Source organism: Canis lupus, chromosome 30, assembly GCF_003254725.2.
Source record: "Canis lupus dingo isolate Sandy chromosome 30, ASM325472v2, whole genome shotgun sequence".
NCBI classification, from domain to species: domain Eukaryota; kingdom Metazoa; phylum Chordata; class Mammalia; order Carnivora; family Canidae; genus Canis; species Canis lupus.
The window spans coordinates 17,670,661-17,693,606 of NC_064272.1; the positions used below are offsets into that span (position 1 = coordinate 17,670,661).

At 39.8% G+C, this 22,946-nt stretch overlaps 1 protein-coding gene across 2 annotated transcripts in view; it reads left to right on the forward strand.

The window, feature by feature from the left end:
• Window positions 1-22,946, forward strand: part of TMOD2 (tropomodulin 2) — a 75,718-nt gene that overhangs the window by 35,842 nt on the left and 16,930 nt on the right. For both annotated transcript variants that reach the window (XM_025472781.3, XM_025472782.3), the window contains exons 4-8: window positions 1,307-1,429; window positions 5,557-5,643; window positions 9,972-10,102; window positions 11,992-12,099; window positions 19,641-19,784. In XM_025472781.3, the coding sequence (XP_025328566.1) occupies window positions 1,307-1,429; window positions 5,557-5,643; window positions 9,972-10,102; window positions 11,992-12,099; window positions 19,641-19,784 (593 nt within the window). The remainder of the gene's footprint in view (window positions 1-1,306; window positions 1,430-5,556; window positions 5,644-9,971; window positions 10,103-11,991; window positions 12,100-19,640; window positions 19,785-22,946) is intronic.

Genomic DNA, 22,946 nt, shown 5'->3' on the forward strand with positions numbered 1-22,946 from the left:
GGGTGCGTTGACCTAGCTAAAATTTTTTTTTTTTCCTAGCTAAAAATTAAGAGCAAATAACATGCCATCCTCTCAGCAATGTAATCTTTAGTTCAGAGGTTGGGGCTGAGGAGGTAGGGCACAGATATCAGCATATTCAGAAGTGAGTTAGGGGCAAAATAAATGGAATCTGACTGACAGGATGAGGCTGGAGATGATGGCAGGGTATGCACATATGGGAAGCACAGAGCACGTTGCTGCTCACAGACCTCCACAATTTCTAAGCATGTCAATCCTGATTTCTCCTTTTAAATCTGACTTCCTTTGGTATGCTCTAGAGAGGTAGCTGTGTCCACAGGTTACTACACTACTCCAAGTGATCCCAGATATAGCATCCCAGTGGTCTACAGTCTCAATCTAAGGGGAAAAACTCTGGGAGAGCACTAGTTTGTCCCTCAAGAACCCCTGGGGCTGTTTGAATGATCTCCCTCCAATATTTACAGGGTCTGAGGCAAGAACACAAATAGAAGCCCATGTGCCATCTTTTATAAGTATTTAAAAGCTAATGAACTGGTAAAATATGTTCTGTCCTCCTACAGATAGACCTAGAAGCCCAGGGTTCTTGGGCTTCCAAAAGTTCCGTGCTAGCATATGGGTCTGTCCTATATCCTAGGGCTTTACACATATTTGACACCCACCCTACATATCTGAGCTTCATCATATAAACCCACAAATGACCTCCCCTTGGCCTGGGGGTGCCCACTCCAGCAGTGTGACATGCCTTCAGGAGGATGAACATGGGGCAGGGAGTCATGTAGGCCCTAGAAGCAAGTTCTGAGTTCTTTGAGCAGGGAATTCCATGGTCTTAGATGCCTGGAACATGGCCTAGCAGGTGGCCTGGTTTCTGGATAGGAATGTCCCTTTGGCCCCATGACTCCTCCCTTGACATGGGGAGGAGGGAGATTGCAGGAGAGTAGGACCAGAGTGAGCCCTGTAAAGTGTGGGGCACATGGCAGGACCTCTCTTGCCCGGGTCTAAGGGCGATTGATGGTAGAGAGGTAGAAACCACCATTTCCTTCTCTGTTTAAGAACTGTAGTCTCCTCAGATCTCAGCTCTGCAGAACACAGGATTCCTCTTCTGACACTCTTTCCCTCCAATAGTGGATTACTGATACTGCCATCATTCCAGCAATGAAGGAATCCCATGGGTGTGCCATGGCTTAATGATTCGCCTCTTAGTGGCCAGAGATGCGTGGTCTGGTCAGTACTTTTACCCTACCCTGGTCAGCAGTACACAAATAGTTTTTGTTTTCCTTTTGATTTAAAGGGAGAGTCTTCATCCCCAAAGAAAAGCCCGTAGAAACTCATAAAGAAGAAAAAGTGACCCTTGATCCAGAACTGGAAGAAGCTTTGGCCAGTGCCTCTGACACCGAACTCTACGATCTTGCAGGTTAGTCCTCAGTTCTTGGGGTGGCTCAGTCAGTTAATTGTCTGCTTTTGGCTCCGATCATGATCCCAGGGTTCTGGGATGGAGTCCCACATGGTTAGGCTTCTTGCTTAGCAGGGGTTGGGGTCTGCTTCTCCCTCTCCCTCTGCCACTCCACTCCCCCTGTTTATACTCTCTCACAAGTGCTTTCTCTCTCCCGAGTAAATAAATAAAATCTTAAAAAAAATAGTCCTCAGCTCTGGGAAACTTTCCTGTCTGGCTCTGTGACCTCTAGGCACACACTGGCATGCATGGCAGCAGCCTTTGAGTTTCTCAGTAACTACTGCTAAATACTGCAATACCAGATTGACTTCAGCTATTACGTAGCTATAAGACTTGATGCAAGTGACTTCATCTCTCTGAGCAAATCTTATTTTGCTGTGTCTCAGCTATAAAATGTAAATTCTTATCTTAGCTATAAAATGCCCCAATAATACCCATCCTACAAAATACAAGAGTTTGTGAAACCAAAGAGAAGAAATCTAAAGGAGTGTTGAGAACTTAAGCAATGAAATAATAGCCCTTACTCTAAGGAGCTTTCACATTTGGCATTTTATCACATTTTATCATCAGAAAGTATCCATGAACTTCTTGGTCTTCCTCACAGTCACAATTCCATTTTGATTGCCACTAAGAGGTCTGTCAGCCTAGCCATGAAGCAGGAGTGACTTACCATTGCATCCACAAAGTAATTAAAGCCATTCAGCCCAATCTCTCCTCTTTTTCTAGTTTTCTTAACAATAGCAACAAAATAATATTTGATGGTGTGATTTGAATTGGTTATATATAGATGGACAAAACATAAATGGGTAGTCAAGATGGGGGTAGATTAGGGGCCAGCAAACTGTATCTTGCCTCCTGTTTCTGTAAATAAACTTTTATTGGAACAGAGCAACAATAACCAAAGAATATGTCATGAAAGTTATAAGTTTCTCACCCTAATCAAGTCCTCTCCCATTTCTACTATATCCTACAAGAAAGGTTCCATGAATATACCAGCATATTTGTGCATTAATGGAATGTGGTTTTTTTTCCAAGTGGAATGTAAATTTGGATTATTAGAGTTATTAGATCACTACAGAATAAAGGTGATTTAAAAAAGCAGCCCATACTGGGGTGTCTGGGTGGCACAGTTGGTTAAGCATCCAACTCTGGGTTTCAGTTCAGGTCCTGATCACAGGGTTGTGAGATCAAGCCCCGTGTCGGGTACGGCCTCAGTATGGAGTCCATTTGGGATTCTCTTTCCCTCTCCCTCCGTCTTTCTTTCTTTCTTTCTTTCTTTCTTTCTTTCTTTCTTTCTTTCTTTCTTTCTTTCTTTCTTTCTTTCTGTTAAAAATAAATAAATCTTAAAAATTTTTAAATAAAAAAATAATAAAAAAACAGTCCACAAGCTTTAGCAAGAATCCTTACATCTTTATTTCACTGAAACACATTTGTAATAATAATTAACCCTCCCTGGGATCCCTGGGTGGTGCAGCGGTTTAGCGCCTGCCTTTGGCCCAGGGCGCGGTCCTGGAGACCCGGGATCGAGTCCCACGTCGGGCTCCCAGTGCATGGAGCCTGCTTCTCCCTCTGCCTGTGTCTCTGCCTCTCTCTCTCTGTGTGTGACTATCATAAATAAATAAATAGATAGATAGATAGATAGATAGATAGATAGATAGATAGATAAATAGATAAATAGATAAATAATTAACCCTCCCTCCCAGGGGAACCATCTATACCTTATTCTATTAGCATGTCTGTCATCTCAGCTACATCTTCATTCCTTCTGTGATGATATCAGTGTTCAGTTCTAAGTTCATGTGTTTAAATCTCTCTCAGAAATCACTGCAAGAGGGGTACCTGGGTGGCTCAGTGGTTGAGCATCTGTCTTTGGCTCAGGTCATGATTCCAGAGTCTTGGAATCAAGTCCTGCATCAGGCTCCCCAGAGGGAGCCTGCTTCTCCCTCTGCCTGTGTCTCTGCCTCTCTCTCTCTCTTTCTCTGTGTGTCTCATGAATAAATAAATAAAATCTTTGAAAGAAAGAAAGAAAGAGAGAGAGAGAGAGAGATAAAGAAAGAAAGAAAGAAAGAAATCTGTGTGTCTCATGAATAAATAAAATCTTTAAAAGAAAGAAAGAAGAAAAAGAAGAAAAGAAAGAAAGAAGAGAAAGAGAAAGAAAGAAAAGAAAGAAGAAATCACTGCAGGAATTGAGGCACCTGCGTCACACAGTTAAGCCGGTGCTTTGCAGTGGCCTTCTGTTGCTGTGGAGGGATCCTGTTATGGTTACTGTTCCTCTCAAGGGTTGTGTCCTGGTTTCTACTGGAATTGCCCAAGGGGAGAATGCAGGGCTGCATCACTCCCAGGAAATGCTTAAGAAAGGAGAAAGGGAAAAACACCAGTCATTTGGAAGAATCTAGATTCTGAAATTCATACAATAAAACCAGAGGAATAATTGAGATAGAAAACTGTCTTGTTCATCTCTATTTAACCTCACTGCCTCATCGGGTGCTCCTTCAGAACTCAGGAGGGGAGAAGCCCACCAGGGATTGGGTGACAGTATCTTCTCTAGGATGGTATTTTCTGGAAGATCAAGAGCAGCCCCATGAGCGGATGGGTGGGTAGCCAGTGAGGTTTAAATAAGAAAGAGTGCCACTGCCCCTCGCATGTTGTAATGGCAGGTAGACAACAGAATGTCAGTCAAGGGAGTAGCAGCTGACCTCCAAGACAGCACTTCCTCAAGCAACTATAGCTCAGCATGGTCCCCAGTTCTGCTGGTCTAGAGACTCAATCTTGTAGTGCACATAAAAGATGTCAATTTGGGGCTGACCCACTAGCCAGATTCATTGGAAACAGATAAAACAAGAATTACAACTTGGCAATGGGAGCCAAATTATAATTAGAAGTTGCTTAGTGGATATGGGGCCAAAACAAAATGCATTTGGATGATCTCAGTGGCTTGGGTTTATCAAATAGGATGTCTTCTCCCTCGGCAGTGCCAGAGACATAGTGACAAATTCTTACTTATTTAATAAGAATTTGTAAAGTGCTTAGAACAGTGTCTGGCACATAAGTCATTTGACCCTTGTAACACTTAAAGTATAATTATTATTCATCCCTACCTTACAGATGATGAAACATGGTCAGAGGCATTTAGTAACTTCCCAAGTCACACAGGTAGTATGTGGCAGAACCAGGATTCCAACTCTGGCTGATGGCTCCTGAGTGCCACTCTTAACCCAGAGCTTTTGGCTCTAAACATTTGCCCTTTATTGGGCTGTTGTTGGCTGCCTCCCTGCTCCTGATGTGTAGATTACAGTACAAATGATGAGGAGCTCTGAGATACTCTTCTGCCTCCTGTTGACAGATTACCTGTTCTGGGATCCTCCTCCAGATGGCCAATCTCATCCGTATAATTTCATTAGTAAAGGGGGCAGTTTGCCTTTCAGCCTGCGCAGAGCTCATTCTGGCCCAGTGCTGTTTCTTGCATCCTTTGCTGCCTCCTGGTGCAAGCTCCCCGTAATACAGGAGATGCAAAATCTCAGTATGCTTATCTGACCCTTTATTGCTGTTATCTCTCTCTTTTTCCCCCCATCCTAGGATGTTCTCAACTGGGGAGGACAACTCCTATTGGTACTGAGAGACTGAAGTGGCTTTCATTGAAAGAGGCCCATGATATTTCTGCTATTTGCTGTAGTCTGTATCATGTTAGATCTTAAAGTATCCTTAGCCTCAGTCCCACCCTCACACTTTACAGATGAGAAAACAGAAATGTTGAGTCTACTTAACTAGGAGGCCTAAGCAAGTTTTCAGTAATTTGGGGACATAACTGGATCATTGCCATGCAGATCCTAAATGATTCTACCTGTATAGCCACAGAAAGACATGTGAAGATTGCTGATGGCAATGGAAAAGGATTGGGAAGTAATTTTTAAAAATATGTAAGCTCATTTAACACTATATGTGTCCCACACACTGTGCAAGGCTAGGAGGTGCTGGAGGCTTACTTTATGATATGAAGAATTGATCTTCAAGGGGCAAATTAACATTGTGGACATCCTAACATGCCTTCCCAAACTTAATATATATTTACTGATTATCTTTGTTTCTAGCTGTTCTTGGAGTACACAATTTACTCAACAATCCAAAGTTTGATGAAGAAGTGGCCAGCACTAAAGGTGGCAAAGTACCCGTGAGAAGTAAGTTGGTGTGGAGTCTGTGGTTTGTGCAACTTGGGAGCTCCAGGTGTTGTTGATAGGAGGGAGGCCTGTTAACTGGCTGCCTGTTGAATCCAGATTTCCATCTTGCAGGCTGTGTGGGCAGATTCTATCACTTCACCAAGGATCGATCACTGGGCTTTGAGCAGTCAAACCAGAAAAGGGAAGCCAATAATCAAAGTTCTGTTGTTTTGCAGCATAATGTACCAGTAGTCTGTGTGTTTTGCCCAGAACATACTTTTTGGTAGATCTGTTAAAAGTATGAAATTGCTGATAAAAAGACTGACATAGCATAGATTCCAGAGTTTCATGTTCCTAACGATATTTTTTAATCAACTATAATATTTTTGATAAGTTCCCTTTGAGTGTCTATTTTGTCTCAATAATGGATGCAGGTCATTAGAATTTGAATACCCACTTCCCCCAGACAGTGCGAAAGACACACTGGCATGAACTTACTGGCCCAGAAAGTGAGAGGCCACAATTCTCTGTATTAGCATTTCTTGGAGAAGTATACAGTTTATTAGACTCTCTCATGGACTCATTAATTAGTCATCTACTAAATACCTACTGTGTGTCATGAATGTTCTAGGCTTAGGTACAAAGATTAAAAATGGTCTCTGCCCAAAGGAACATATCTGTCCATGGTCAGGACAGACCAATAATCAGGTAATTTTGCTACAGTGTGATCCAGGAGCTGTAAAAACTTACAGAAGATCACAGCTTTTATTAGAATAATTATATTTTATTCTCTTTGAAGGAGTCTGAGCAGGTGCTTTCTAGTCTGAGCAGCATATTTACAAACTATCACTTATGCTGGGCTATTTATTCAGGCAATAAGCAATGTTAATTTTAAATGTTTTCTTTCTGGCTTCATTATGGGTGCAGATGAAAAATGTTTATACAGATGAAAAATGTTTATACTTTTTAACTTCAGTATCAAAGGGTAAGGGTCAAACTGGGTGGCTCAGCGGTTTAGCGCCGCTTTCAGTCCAGGGCCTGGTCCTGGAGACCTGGGATCGAGTCCTGCGTCGGGCTCCCTGCATGGAGCCTGCTTCTCCCTCTGCCTGTGTCTCTACCTCTCTCTCTCTCTCTATGTCTCTCATGAATAAATAAATACAATCTTAAAGAAAAAAAAGGGTAACATTCTGACAGCATGTTTGTTATTAAAAGTCTGATGTATTGTCTCCTGGGCTTTTATGCATACACAGATCATTAACTTTTTTTAAGACTGTTTTTTAAGGGAAATTTTAGGTACATAGCAAAATTGAACAGAAGGCACAAAGATTTCCCATAAACTCCCTGCCCCCAATTTGTACATCACCTCCCCCATTATGAACACCCCCCCACCAGAGTGGTACATGTATTAGTTAACTTGATGAACCTACATTGACACAGCATTATCACCCAAAGTCCATTGTTTATATTGGTGCTCACTCTTGAGGTTGTATGTTCTGTGGGTTTGGATGGATATATACTGACATGCATCCGCCATTATAGTATCATGCAGAGTAGTTTTACTATCCTAAAAATCCTCTCTGCTCACCTATTCATCTTTCAAATCTTCTCCTAGCTCCTGATGACCACTGATCTTTTCATTGTCTCTATAGTTTTGTCTTTTCCAGATTGTCATATAGTTGGAATCATACAGCATGTAACCTTTTCAGATTGGCTTCTTTCACTTAGTAATATACATTTAAGTTTCCTCCATGCCTTTTCAGACTTGATAGCTCATTTCTTTTTTAGCACTGAATGATATCTTATTATAGGGATGTATTTATCCATTTACTTGCTGAAGGATATCATGGTTGCTTCCAAGTTTTGGTAATTATGAATAAGGCTTCTATAAACATCCATGTGTGGATATTTTTGTGGGGTATAAGCTTTCAATTCCTTTGGGGGAAATATCAAGGAACATGATTGCTGGATCTTATAATAACAGTGTGTTTAGTTTTGTAAGAAACTACCAAACTGTCATCCAAAGTGGCTGTAACATTTTGCATTCTCTCCAGCAAAGAATGAGAGTTTCTATTGCTCCACTTCTAGTTAGCATTTGTTTTTGTCAAATCAGATTGTAGTTATTCTGATAAGCGTGTAGTAGTTTCTCATTATTTCAATTTGCATTTCCCCAATGACATGACATATTATGTGGAACATCTTTTCATATGCTTCCTTGCCATCTGCATATCTTCTCTTGTCAGGTGCCAGTTAAGGTCTTTGGCCCAGTTTTTAATCAGGTTGTTGTCCTATTGTTGAGTTTTAAGAGTTCTTTGTATATTTTGGATAACTATCTTTTATTAGATATGTATTTTGCAAATATCTTTTTTCAGAATAAAAAAATTTAATTTTGGTGAAGTCCAGTTCTTTCTTTCGTGGACCATACCTTTAGTGTTGTATCTAAAAAGTTGTTGCTAAACCCTAGGTTTATCTAGGGTTTCTCCTATATTATCTTCTAGGAGTTTTATAGTTTAGCATTTTACATTTAGATGATACATTCTGAGTTAATTTTTGTAAAGGGTATAAGTTCTCTGTCTAGATTCTTTTTTTTTTTTTGTTTTGTTTTTGCATGTGGTTGACCAGTTGTTCTCACACCATTTTTTTAAAGACTATCTCTTCCCCCATTGCATTGCCTTTGCTCCTTTATCAAAAATGAGTTGACCATATTGATGTGGATCTTTTTCTGGGCTCTCTATTCTGTTCCATTGATCTATTTGTCTAGTCTTTCACCACTACCATACTGTCTTGATTACTGTAACTTTATAGTAAATCTTAAAGTCTGATCGTATCAGTCCTCTTTGTTTTTTGTTTTCAGTATTGTGTTGGTTATTCTGGGTCTTTTGCCTTTTCATATAAACTTTAAAATTAGTTTATTATTACATACAAAATAACTTGCTGGGATTTTCACTGGGATCGCATTGAATCTATAGCTCAAGTTGAGAAGAACTGACATCTTAACAATATTGAGTCTCTCTCAATATCTCTCCATTTAGTTCTTTTTATTTCTTTCAGTAAAGTTTGGTAGTTTTCCTCATACAGATCTTGTACATATGTTATATCTATACATATTTCATTTTTCATTAGCTTTTTTTCAAATTGTGGTTCTCTTATCAGCACACGTAGGTTTGCCTCATTCTTTTACTGAAAAGGTAGCATCTTATTATGTAATTATGCTGTAAGTTATTTAACCATTTTCACATTGATGGACATTTTGTTTATCACTCTTTGCTGTCACAAGTAATACATCAGTGAACGTTCCTAAATATGTCTTTATGTAGTCATGCTATTTTTCTATAGATTAGACTTTTAGATACATAATTACTGAGTCATTTTACATTTTGATAGGTAAGGCCAAATTACTCCCCCAAAAAGTTTGCATCAGTTTATGTTCTCATGAACATGAGATGTGTTTTACTCCACATTGTTGCCAGCTCTACATGTTATCTCTTTTTACACTTTTTTGGCTAGCCAAAAGGTATTTTATTTTTTAATTTCACAGTTTAATTACTTTTTATATTTTTGGTTGATGGGCAGAGATTCTTCTGGTCATATTATTTGTTGATTTTTAATTGGGTTGTCTACTGAATTGTAGGAGCTCTGTGTATATTGGGATATTAACACTATGTTTGTTAAATATATTCCTGAAACAATTTTCTGATAACTGTTTTTGAGAATTGTTCCATCTTTGCCTTTCTATCCCTTTCTCTCCCCATACTTTTGTCAAAATCAAAGATCTAAAATAGAAATCAGAGAAGGGTGAGGTATGGTCAAGAGGCCAGAGGGGGCACCTACCTGACTCAGTCGGTAGAGCATGTGCTCTTGATCTCAAGGTCATGAGTTTGAACCCCACATTGGGCACGGGGTCTATTTTAAAAGAATAAATAAATAAATATTTTTAAAAAAAAGAGTCCAGAGGAATAGTATGGTTTTGGAAATGAAAAAACTTTCTTTTTTGCATCTCAAATCCAGTGGTTTGATTATTATAGTTTGAAAGTGGTCCATATACAGCAGCAATAACTGCCTGTGATTTTGGGAGTGGAGGTTGCTATAGGGCCTACTGCACTTTTGGTTCCATGTAGCATCAGCTACTGAGACTTCTCATTGGAGTTGAGAAACATCAGTCTCTGAAACTTTAACTCAGAACCATACCATTCCCATGCTTGCTTAGTTGAGAATAAACTTTACTATCATTGATATTACAGTATAATTGGAATCAGAGCATGGGAAGGAAGGGTCGTTTTGGGGGAAGTCACTTCCGATTTTGAGAGGAGAGCCCTTACATTTTCTTTTTAAAATTAAAATTTGTGTGTTAGATGTGGTCAAAGGTGAGAAGGTCAAGCCAATATTTGAAGAACCACCCAATCCTACCAATGTGGAAGTAAGCCTGCAGCAGATGAAAGCCAATGATCCCAGCCTGCAAGAAGTCAACCTCAACAATATTAAGGTATTTCATTATGATAATCAGTTGCTTGATGTATCATGAAGTTAGAAAATTTAATAGCATTGACTGCCTGCTTTCATGCCTGTTTCCAATCCCTGTAGTCACTGATGTTGAGACAAGGTATCCTATTCAAAGAAGAAATTTTTAAAAATTGATTTCTGGAATTCTTCAAAAACAATCATACTATTTATGTTAAAGGTAGAATATTGGTTATTTAGTGCTGGGTAATAAAATACCCTGAAACTTCGAGACTTAAAACAACAAACATTTGTTATTTCACACAGCTTTTGAGTGTCAGGAATCAGCACCTAGCTGGGTAGTTGTGGCTCAGGATCTCATGTGATCACGGCTGTAATAAAGCTGTCATCAAGGTCTGCAATCATCTGAAGGCTTGAGTGGGGCAGAAGGGTCCACTTTCAAGATGGCACACTCATGTGGCTCTTGGCAGGAGACCTCAATTTCTCACCACATGGACGTCTCCATAGGGCTGTTTCAGTGTCCTGGCATCATGACAGCATGCTTCCCCCAGAGCGGTGGTTGAAGAGAAAAAGAAAGAGCAAGCAGGAAGCCACAGTGCCTTTTATGGCTTATTCTCTGAAGTCACACATTGTCATTTCTGCTTTATTCTATTTGGTAATTAGTCGTGTTACTCTCAAAGGGATGGGAAAGAAGGATGTGTGTGTGCATGAGAGAGAGAGAGAACATTGCCTGGTATCTATTTTGTTACTTCTTTTTGGGCCAACATCTGCCATTTAAAAATAATAACTGGCTTGTACTGAGTACTCACTGTGTGCCATGTCCTTTGCTAAATAATTGGAATTCATTACAGTAGCCCCCTATTATTGTAGTTTTGTTTTCCATGGTTTCAGTTACCCTCAGTCTGCCACAGTGTAGAAGTGGGTGATCCTGACATACTGTCAGAAGATCAATAGTAGCCTAACCCTATATCACAATGCTTATGCCATTCACCTCACCTTACCTCACTACAAAGGCATTTTATCATCTCACATCAATACAAGAAGAAAGGTGAGTATAGCTGTATTTTGAAAGAGAAAGAGAGACATCCATATAACTTTTATTATATTATATTATTACTATTATTCTATTACTAGTTACTATTGTCAATCTCTTACTATGCCTATAACTTATTAATTAAACTTTATCATATGTATGTACAGGAAAAAACAAATCTGTACAGTGTTAGTGCTCTCCATGGTTGCAGGCATCCACTGGGGGTCTTGGAACATATCCCCATGGATAAGGGAAGACCACAGTATCTCATTTAATCCTTGGTGGCACTTAAAGAGGTTGAGTTGCTCATAGCCACTCAACACTAAGTAAACTACAACATAATATGGCAAAACCCCAAATGTTGTGGAATTGTAGGTAAAGAAATTTTTTATCTTGCCTAGGAGAGTGAGTAAACAAAGGAGGTGATATTTCAGCTGGGTCTTGAAAGACAAATAGGAATTAATCAGAGGAAAGGACAATAGAATTTCCAGGCAAAGGGAAAAGCATACCTAAGAATGTGGAGGAGAGAAGGACCACGATATGTTAAGAGAATGGCAAGTAGGTCAGTCTGGCTAGAATATAGAGAATAAAAGAGAAAAGGAGGGAAGTTTGGTATGTGCATAATATCTTGGCCAGAGTGAACGGAAGGGTGATATACCAAAATGTTGTATTGTGTTAGATTCCCTCATTTGACACTATAGGGTGCTATTGGCCCAGGATGGCTCAGTTGCTGGAAGATGATGGGTAATGAGTCTTTTAAAAAGGATGTCTGGCACTTAGTCATTTAAACCCATAAAATATTTAAAAGCTGTGGGTCCTTGACTTGGGGTAGGGGGAGCTACAGAATGGTTTATCAACTATCCGTGTCTTCCTCATTTTAGAACATTCCAATTCCAACCCTGAAGGAATTTGCAAAAGCTCTAGAAACCAACACTCATGTAAAGAAGTTCAGCCTGGCTGCAACCCGCAGCAATGACCCTGTGGCAATTGTGAGTAAAATCTTAAGAAAAAAACTTTTTTTAGAAATATGACAATATTTAATTCAGTAGGAACTATTTTTATTTTATCAGTTAACAATTTTTAGATCTGGTAAATGTATTTTCTACGCAGTTAAATGTTCCAATGAGATAATAAAACAACTCAAAAGTCAGGCACTTTGAATTAACTAAAATTTTGTTAGCACTACACTTTAGAAGAAAGAAATAAGATTCAATTAGGCATTTAGCTAAATAAATATTTAGATTTTGCTCTGTGCTTTTGTATTTTCCAAAACTTTTGTATCTACATTACATTCTGTCATAGTTAATGAATATTATAAGACTCCCAAATCCTACAGGAACTCAGCACATATGAAAGTGTATTTCATTTTAATCTTTGAAATGGATTAGTAAATTTCAAAAATTTTAAACAGCCAGATCTTAAAACATTTTTTGACACTGTCAACCAGAATGCAAAAAAAAAAAAAAAAAAAAAAAACCAACCAAAGCTCTGTTCCTTCCATGCATTTTAGATAATTCAGCTAAATGAGGACGCTCCTGAATCCAAAAAGTACTACAACTATTACCACCAGTCAGTGTTATTACTATTAATAGCTAATATTTTTTGGGCAATTAGTAAATGCCAGCAGTAATCTCTGTGCTTTACACACGTCAGCTCATCTAATCCTCACTGTAATACTATGAGGTATGTACTATTATTAGTTCTCACTTTAACAAATGAGCAGTCTGAGGCTCAGAAAGGTTAAATATCTTCCCCAAGGTAGCACAGCCAGTAAGTGGAACCACCAGGTTTTTCTGGTTCTACAACCAGGATGCTTTAACCATCAGCCTATGCTATATTTATACACAATGTGTCCTATCATATATTTGCTAAAATATGTCCGTTTGGGGCAGCCTGGACATCAGCCTGTGGTTCTATAGCATCTAATGCTCGGTTTTTTTGTTTTTTGTTTTTGTTTTTTTTAATTTTTATTTATTTACGATAGTCACAGAGAGAGAGAGAGAGGCAGAGACACAGGCAGAGGGAGAAGCAGGCTCCATGCACCGGGAGCCTGACGTGGGATTCGATCCGGGGTCTCCAGGATCGCGCCCTGAGCCAAAGGCAGGCGCTAAACCGCTGCGCCACCCAGGGATCCCTAATGCTCAGTTTTTGAATCCAGCTAGAAAAACAAGTTTTTTTGGCTTGATGATGTGATTTAAAGTCACATGTCTGTTGGAAGACCTAAAATAGCATTAAAACAGATAACATAGGGGTGCCTGGATGGCTCCGTCAGTTAAGCTTCTGACTCTTGAATTTGGCTGAGGTCATGATCTCAGGGTGGTGAGATCTAGCCCTGTGTCTGACTCCACATTTGGTGTAGAACCTGATTAAGATTCTCTCTCTCTCCTTCTCCCTCCACCCCAATTAAAATAAACAAAATAAAATGAAATAATAATAAAAATAAAAACAGACAACATGTAAGTAATAACTGCCTATCACAAAGCTGAATGTGAATAGATGTTTGAACAACACTTTAAAAAAAAAAAAAGATTTATTTATTTGAGAGAGAGAGAGAGAATGAGCCCACTGGATAGGGGAGGGTCATAAAGAGAAGCAGACTCCCCGATGAGCAGGGAGCAGGACACAGAGCTCCATCCCAGGACCCCACCCCTACCCCGAGATCATGACCCAGCCAAAGGCAGCCGCTTAACCAGCTGAGCCACCTAGGTGCCCCTGAACAAGGCTTATTAAATGAATGAATGAACATACCCTCTAACCTCTCAGCAATCCAGTATATTTCCATGATGACCACAGCAAATATAAAATAAGCACTCATGTAAGAGGGACTAAGCTACAAAATTGGTGTTTTCACTAGCAGTTATTACGTATGTAAATATGTAGATTGAAAGCAGTTTTGAGTTTGAAACCTGTCATTAAAATAGAAAAAGCAGAACCAGGTCACTGCTAAAGGTGAAATTAACAATTTAAGGATTTTTATCAGTATATGATTTATATAATCTCTGTCGTTTAGATTTGTTTTCAATAAAGCAAAATATTCACAGTACATTTTGTATGTAACTGACTAAAGGGATGAATAAATAAATGATTTACCACTTCAATGTAAAACATTACAGTAAAATTGCAGGGATGGAAATAGGTTATAGTCCATTTTCAGCACCATTAGCAAATAATCTCACTCTTCTACCCAGCCAAATAGAATAACTTGCTAAATGGACTAAATAAATTCCAAATCTAATAAAGTCTTTGATACTGTTTTTAATGCAATAACTCTATATTGAGTGCATACCATGTGACAAGCACACCACACAATTGTAAGGAACAGTTGCAGTCCTTAAGGGTGTGAAGAGACATGCCTCTCTGGCCTGATTCCTCAGTAGCTTCCTATGGCTCACCTTTCACCTGGCAGCCCTTGGGTGGTTCTCCTTTTAGTCATGCCAGAGTTGAGAAAGAACTTTTCTGTAGGTTGAAAATTGGTTGATTGCCCCAGAGGCAATAGAGATCTTAGTGATTATGACTAAATAACTTGCTGCAAAGAATTAAAGATGGGGGCACCTGGCTGGCTGGCTGGCTGAGATGGCACAACATGTGACTCTTGATCTCAGGGTTGTGAGTTTAGCCCCACTTTGAGTGTGGAGATTACTTTAAAAGAAAAAAAGAACTAAGGAGCAGTGCTAAAGCAAACAGTTTCAAGAGATTTTTCTTTTTAAGGTTGAGAAGCAGGGATGCCTTGGTGGCTCAGTGGTTGGTTGAGTGTCTGCCTTCAGCTCTGATCCTGGCATCCCAGGATTGAGGCCCACATCAGACTCTCAGCAGGAAGCCTGCTTTTCTCTCTGCCTATGTCTCTGCCTCCCTTTCTGGTCTCTCATGAATAAATAAATAAAATCTTAAAGAAAAAAAAAAGGTTCAGAAACAGATTCAGTGAGGCACTTCTGGGATTATTGTGAACATAGGCAAATTATGTGTATGTGAGATGGCATTATCCCCATTCTGCAAATGAGGCAACTGAGGCTCTTAGAGCTTGAGTAACTTAACTAAGATGACACAGCATGTAGACGAGCCAAGAAGTGCTTTTAAGTGACCTATTATCAGGCTCAGCTCACCATGCCCCAAGCACACCTGTGTGACCACATCTCTAGCAGGGAGCAGAAAAAGTCCATATACATTCAAAAATGCATTTGTTATTAACAACGATGTCAAGTAAAAATCAAGAGTTTAGTACAGCACTGTCCATAACAAAATGAGAGCCACGAATATAAACCATGTGTATGATTTTAAATTTTTCTGGTAGCCACATTAAAAAAGAAAAGAAATAGATGGGACTCATCTTAGTAATTTTATTTAAGCCAATAGATCCCAAATATTATCATTTCAAAATATAATTTGAAAATGGATTAAGGTATTTTACATTATTTTTTTCATACCACATTGTTGAAATCCAGTATGTGTTTTACAGCACGTCTCAATTCAGGCCAGCCATTTTTCAAGGGCTTAATAGGAACATGTGTCTTGAGGCTACCCTGTGGATGGTGCAGATTTGGACAATGCAGGAAACTGGATTTCCATATAATCCTGTAAAGTACAGAAAGCAAAAACCTTCTCTTAAAAAATGTATTTCTACTATAACTATTTATATAACATTTAAGAAATCTAGTCTTTGTTTTACTGATGTTATCCCCAGCACATGTAATAGATGCTTAAATATTTGCTGAACTGAAATTAACTTGGGCCTACAGCCCAGGGTTATGTTTGGCTGGGTCTCCCCTGTTTTGTTCAGTATGAGAAGAGTGTTTTCTCAAGTTTAAAAGAAAGTGGCAAGATCCTGGCTACTTGCCAGGAAGTCCTGCAACTTTTTTATAAAGGCCTAATTGCTCCGGCATTTTGTTATTCTAATAATGAACGTAAATCCTGAAGCCTGGAATGTCCATAAGGAACACCTAATGCATTTCCTTCTGATGCTCTAATTAAAATGTGTACTGTTTAATTCCAATTAAGGACCTAGCAGTGAATAAATATGCTTTAATTTACGTGGGGTACAATAATGTCAGTCCAAATCTTTGAGCTTTCTTTGCAGTTAAAGCAACTGCTTGACTAACACACAGGATTAGTCTTCTAGTCTGGTGCTTCTCAACTCCGTAATTTTGCCCTCCAGGGGACATTTGGCAGTATCTGCAGATATTTTTGGTTGTCATGACTGGGAAGGGTACTATTGGCATTTAATGGGTCTCAGAAGCTGCTAAACATCCTGTAGTACACAGGACAACATCCCACAACAAAGAATCCTCTGGCCTCAAACGTCATTGATGCCAAGGTCGAGAAATCCTGTTCTGGTCCCAAGTTAGTCCTTCTCTTCCTTCTTCCTGTGTTTTCCACCATAAAAACAATTAAAATAATTAAGAAGTTCCTTGTTCCATTTCCCAGAGCAATCAGTATTAATGATTTGTATTTCATTTTTCTAGTTGTTGTCTTTAGGACTTTAATTAAAGTGCTTGTCAATCCTGGTGAACATGAATCACCTGGAGAGCTTTTTAAAAACCAGGCACCCCAGAAATCCAGGGGTGCCTGGGTGACTCAGTTGGTTAGGTGTCCCACCTTTTGGTTTTGGCTCAGGTCCTGGTCTTCGGGTGGTGGGAATGAGCCCCGTGTCAGGCCCTGTGCTTGGTAAGGAGTCTGCTTGTCTCTCTCCCTCCCCACAGCTAGTCCTCTCTCTCTCTGTCTCTCTCTGTCATAAATTAATTAATTAATTAATTAATTAATTAAATACATACATACATACTTAAAGAAAGATATAGCAGTCCAAGCTATAGCCTGAGATTCTAATTATCTGGGGTGGGGCCCAAGTATTGGTATATACTTTAAAGCTTCCAGATCATTCTAACATGTAGGCGGAGTGGAAAACCCCTTGGTATACATACTTTGATAATTTTTATTTCTCCATGAGAAAAGCTGAGAGTTCTATACCCTGTCTTCATCCCTCCTTTTTCTACTTCCAAATTGTAGTTATCCCATTATTTTCACACATTTCAGCTTTATATGTTTTTTGCCATTATAGTCTGTGTTTTGTATATAGATTGCAAAAATCTTAAACTTTTCACCCATATTTACAAATTACCTGGCTGGGGATCCATGGGTGGCTCAGCAGTTTGGCACCTGCCTTCGACCTAGGACGTGATCCTGGAGTCCCGGGATCGAGTCCCACATTGGGCTCCCTGCATGGAGCCTGCTTCTCCCTCTGCCTGTGTCTCTGCCTCTTTCTTTCTCTCTCTCTCTCTCTCTCTCTCTCTCTCTGTGTCTCTCATGAATAAATAAATAAAATATTAAAAAAAAAAACAATTACCTGGCTATGTAAATGCATAAATCTCTGTCTTCATGGGCTTTATAGTCTAGTGACTAATGGTGGTCTGAGTCTTGTTTCTTTGTAAGTAACTTCTTTTTTCTTGCTAGAAACTTTTAGGACTCTCTCTTTTCATTTGGAGTTCTGAAATTTCACTTGTATGTGCCCCACTTATGAGTCTTCTTTACTCATTTTGCAGAGCATCCAGTAGGTTCTTTCAGATAAAGACTCATAACCCCCTTCAACTCTAGGAAATTTTTTTTCCTATTATTTTATAATTTCTTCCCTTCTATTGTCTTTTTTTCTTTCATCCTTCTGAAACTCCTACTAGATGAATGTTGAACTTCTGTATCTTTCCCCATATCTTTTAATATTTGTCTCATATTTTCTATCTTTGTCTTTTTACTCTGCATTCTTGGGAATATCCCTAGATTTATGTTCTCACTCACCAACTTGGTCTTCAGCCATGCTCGTTTTGTAATTCTGGATGTCTATTATTTTTCTTTATTTCAATATAATATTTAAATTTTTCAAAACATTTCTTTGTTCATATTCCCCCCCCCCCATAATAGCAAGTATTTATTTTATGGATACAATGTGTTTTCTTTCTTTTCTTTTTTAGGGCAAGAGAAGAGAGAGAATAACAATTGGAATTTTTATATTTGTTTCTGTTCCTTGAATAATCTCTACAGTATGTTGTCCTATTTGGTTAGCTTGGCTTTTCTCTTCCGTGATGTTGGTTTTCCTAATATGTCTGGCAGTCTGGTTGCCAGACTTGCAAATAGAGAACGAGGTTGTTTTGTGTAAACTAGGATCATTTCCTCTGCAGTTGTGTCAATCTGTTTCGCCAACAGAGCTCTCCCTTAAAAGGGAGGGAGGGCCCTTTCTGTTTCCCATTTGTCACCATTCAACAGGCAATGTATTTTATTTATTAATTTATCAACTGCCCTCTTAGGAAAGGGATTTATGTTTTCTCTGCTGCTGGCTGCTATAGAAGCCCAATAAATAGTCTTTTTTGAATAAATGAATGAATGAATGAATGAACGCTTTTGTAAGCAGGCAGGTGGACTGACTGGCAGCCCTCTCTGAAGGGTGTGCATGAGGAGCTGACAGGTGGCAGGGAGTCCCCCACAACTGTACAGCTAAGAGGGCATCACTCTGGGAAGGGGTACATTTCAGTATATTTCACTCCTGGACATAGCTGCCTCTCCTCTCTATTTCTCCCACACCATATCTGGTGAGAGGTACAGAGGTGCCTCTTTATGTACGGCTTCTGTCTCAGGTCCTAGCCTCACCAGAGTATCTTCCTGGAAAAGTTTTCTTGATGGTTGCACTGGCAGTGGTTTCTTTTCTGGGGAAACTGCAGGAGGGGCAATGTGCTATCCATCTAGTTGTTCCTCTGTTCTTAAGGCAGTTCTTTAATGAAATACCCCATTCAGGACTTACCTCTGGCATCCTGGGCAACAGCTTTTTTTGTGATCATTTCTCCACCAATGTCCTCTTTTCTGTATTTCAGCAATTCTTCAAGGTAGTGGCCCTCTCTTTTGTTTTATTTTTCCTGCACTGTGAGAGTTCCATTCACTTAAAAATGCTATCTTCCCTTCATAACAGTGGGAAATGTTGGGTGCAAGAGGAATAGGCAGGTGCATGTATGTATCTGTTGTCTTGAACTGGGAGTCTCCAGTGGGTTTGCCACTCTGAATGGTGATTATATTCCAAAAATCACTTTGAGGAATTCTGATTTATAGATGACCTAAACAATATGACTAGTGCCCACATGCCAGTCAACAGTAGAGTTTCTCTTATCCATTCATAGTAAAAGGCACAAAATTCTGAGATCATGTCCTTTCCACATTTTTTCCTAATATTAAAATGCCTTTTTCTCAAAACACACGCGCGCGCGCACACACACACACACACACAATAGAAACTGACAATGATAACAGATGGTAGTGGGATTTTACTCAATGTCCTTACTGAACAAAGTTGGTAATCCTATATCAGGATATTTTGGTTTTGGTTTTGGTTTTAGGTACATAAGATTCCTAAGTCTGGGCTGCTGGACTGAATTATTCTTAGTTTGACTTGACTCAGTTTTTCTTTAAGTTTATAAAAACCATCTGTGTTTAATTTGGGAGTGGGGAGTTCAGTAAATAAATCTTTAGAAGCATTAATGGTTATTTCTTTTTTGCATCAAAGGCTTTTGCAGATATGCTGAAAGTAAACAAGACCCTGAAAAGCCTAAACATTGAATCCAATTTTATCACTGGGACTGGGATCCTGGCTCTGGTGGAGGCACTAAGAGAAAATGACACCCTGACAGAGATCAAGATCGACAACCAGGTAGGACTCCGAGGGTGCATGTGAAAGGGGGTGCTGTGGGCATCTGGGTGCTTCAGTGGTTGAGCATCTGCCTATGTCTCTGCCTCTCTCTCTCTCTCTCTGTGTCTCTCATGAATAAATAAATCTGAGAAACTTAAAAATTAAAAGAAGAAGGAAGAAGAAAGAAGAAAAAGTGTCTCGCAAGGCAGTGAGTTAAAAGCCAAAGTTCTGTTACTCTGAGGTTCTGGCTTCCCTGTAAGTTATACCAGCTTCTGGCCTGTAGAGGGTGTGTGGGAGCGCATGTCGGTAACTAAACACTACGCACAGTGAGGCCGCCCAAGACTGAAAGGGCTAGCTCTCCCCCAGCCCTCAGCTAAACAGGCAGCGGGGGAGAGAGGAGGTGGGACCACAGGTGTTGATAGCTGCTCTGTGCAGCCATCAATCACCCTTGCCTCCTAGCGGGAATCTCAGCCAGTCCTGTCCCAGCCTTACTGTTGCCTCTCACTGGGACTGTGGCTGCAAGGAGAAAGCACACTAGCCATACCCAGAGACAGACTCCTTGCTCTTGGTTGGAGGCAGCCAGAACTGAAAAAAAAAACCAAAAACAAAAACAGGGAGAACTGGACTCCTGTAGTCTGGGCTGGCCACAGAGCCTGTTCAGAGGAATCCGGGTTCTAGAAGATGGTCTGGCTTAGAGAAGCAGGCCATACCCACAGTGTGATCACAGTCTCAGCCCTGTTGCAGTGTTTCTTAGGTTCCCATCAACAGCCAAAGCACACTGCTTTACTCTAGAGCCTCATCTTTCTTCCTGTACCCTGAAGGCCTTTTCCCAGCATCCGCCTGGTGTGCACTTCTGGTTGCTCTGCTAGCTTCCGCTGGCTCCTGCTGTTGGGCAGCAATTCTCAGTTCTCAGTGTGATGCTGTGTCCTGCCCCTTTCACCACGGAGAGCCGAGCCGTCTGCCATGGGACTCAAGTGAATCTGAAAGGTCCAGACACTGTCTAGTGGAAGAAAGGGCCCTGCCATGGCCCAGAAAGAGGAGAGAACACAGAGACTTTGTGCTGTGAGCATTCACTTGTGGGGTAGTGGCAGGGCCAGTGAGGAGAGTGCCCTGTTGAGAGTGCCCCCTGCACGTCTGGAAATTCCCTAGTCTGAACCCTCCAAGACCTGACAAAGCATCAGGACTCTACCCAGGATTTTGCTTAAGTCTGGAAACCCCCAGCAGGTCCCATGAACAGCTCTACAGTACTTTTTTTGTTAATTAGGACACATGGGCTGCTTTAGTGCAGGTCCTCTGCCCCTGGGCTCCTCCAGAGACTTGCTGCTAGGGGAGCTGGGGAACCTACCGAAGACAGGTGCTCCTTTACTCTCACCCTCCCCAGAAGGGATGCATCACCAACACAGCTTTCCCAAATGAAGATCTGTGAAGGGGATATACACATCCAGCTGTACACACTCAGGAAACTCAATGTGATTCAGGAAGCTGTGTGTACTGCTCCTCGTAAATTTAAAAAGAGGCATCAGGGAATGGGAGAGTAGGAAAATGAGCCAGAGAGATATATAAACGGGAAGGTGGGCAGCCCCGGTGGTGCAGCGGTTTAGCACCGCCTGCAGCCCAGGGCGTGATCCTGGAGACCCGGGATCGAGTCCCATGTCAGGCTCTCTGTATGGAGCCTGCTTCTCCCTCTGCCTGTGTCTCTGCCTCTCTCTCTGCATCTCTATGAATAAATAAATAAAATCTTTTAAAAAAAATGGGAAGAAAAGAAGCAATAGCTCAGGAATATTTATCAAATGAACTAGTATCAGAAAGAAGTGAACTGAGTTCTTAGCATATTATTTCCAGGACATCTATGACAGAGGTGGATACCTTATTGCAAAGTATATTTAACCTCTTATGTTAGTTTAGGCCATTATGAAAGCCCATATCTGATATAATGTTCCAGATACTCTGTTCCTAGCTCCTTCTAAGATACCACCTAGTTAGGATTCCCAGATACAATATAGTTAAATTTAAATTTCAGATAAACAACAAATAATTTTTAGTGTATGTACCATCAAATGTTTGGCACATACTATACTAAAAATGTATATATTTCTTTTTATTTATTGAAATTATTTATTACTAGTAATCAAAATCCAAACTTAACTAGTGTCCTGTATTTTTATTTGGTAAATCTGGCAACGCTGCATCTAATGGATTAGAATCCTGAACATTGAGAATAGAGCGGCTTTTCATAATGCATGTGAAGGAAGAACCCTGACATACAAAGCCTGAATTTGCTCTCTCAAATCCCCTTACTTACATCAATCTTATCAGCCTTCTTCAGTCATCTGGGATAGAATTGTGTAGTCTTTCCACTTTATTCCCCAGTATGTTTCTGAAATAGCTTCTTTTCCCTTTTGACAAGAAAGAAGATTGAGACCTTCTAGAGCAATTGGAAAAATTTTTGCTTTATTCCAGGAAAGAGGAAATTAAGAGCCAGAACTTGATTTCCATCCAAATTTTATCAACTCATAAGCTATTTGAAATAGACCTCAGTTTCCTCATCTACATAATGAAGGATTTAAAATAAAATAATCTATAAAGATTCGAGAACTCAATGAAATAGAGACCAGAAGAACTGTGGAACAGATTAACAAAACCAGGAGTTGGTTATTTGAAAGAATTAATAAGATAGATAAACCATTAGCCAGCCTTATTAAAAAGAAGAGAGAAAAGATTCAAAATAATAAAATCATAAATGAGAAAAGAGAGATCACCACCAATACCAAGGAAATACAAATTATTTTAAAAACTTATGAGCAGCTATATGCCAATAAATTAGGCAATCTAGAAGAAATGGACGCATTTCTGGAAAACCACAAACTACCAAAACTGGAACAGGAAGAAATAGAAAACCTGAACAGACCAATAACCAGGGAGGAAATTGAAGCAGTCATCAAAAAGCTCCCAAGACACAAAAGTCCAGGGCCAGAGGGCTTCCCAGGGGAATTCTATCAAACATTTAAAGAAGAAACCATACCTATTCTACTAAAGCTGTTCGGAAAGATAGAAAGAGATGGAGTACTTCCAAACTCGTTCTATGAGACCAGCATCACCTTAATTCCAAAACCAGACAAAGACCCCACCAAAAAGAGGTATAGACCAAAAATAAACCAATATCCCTGATGAACATGAATGCAA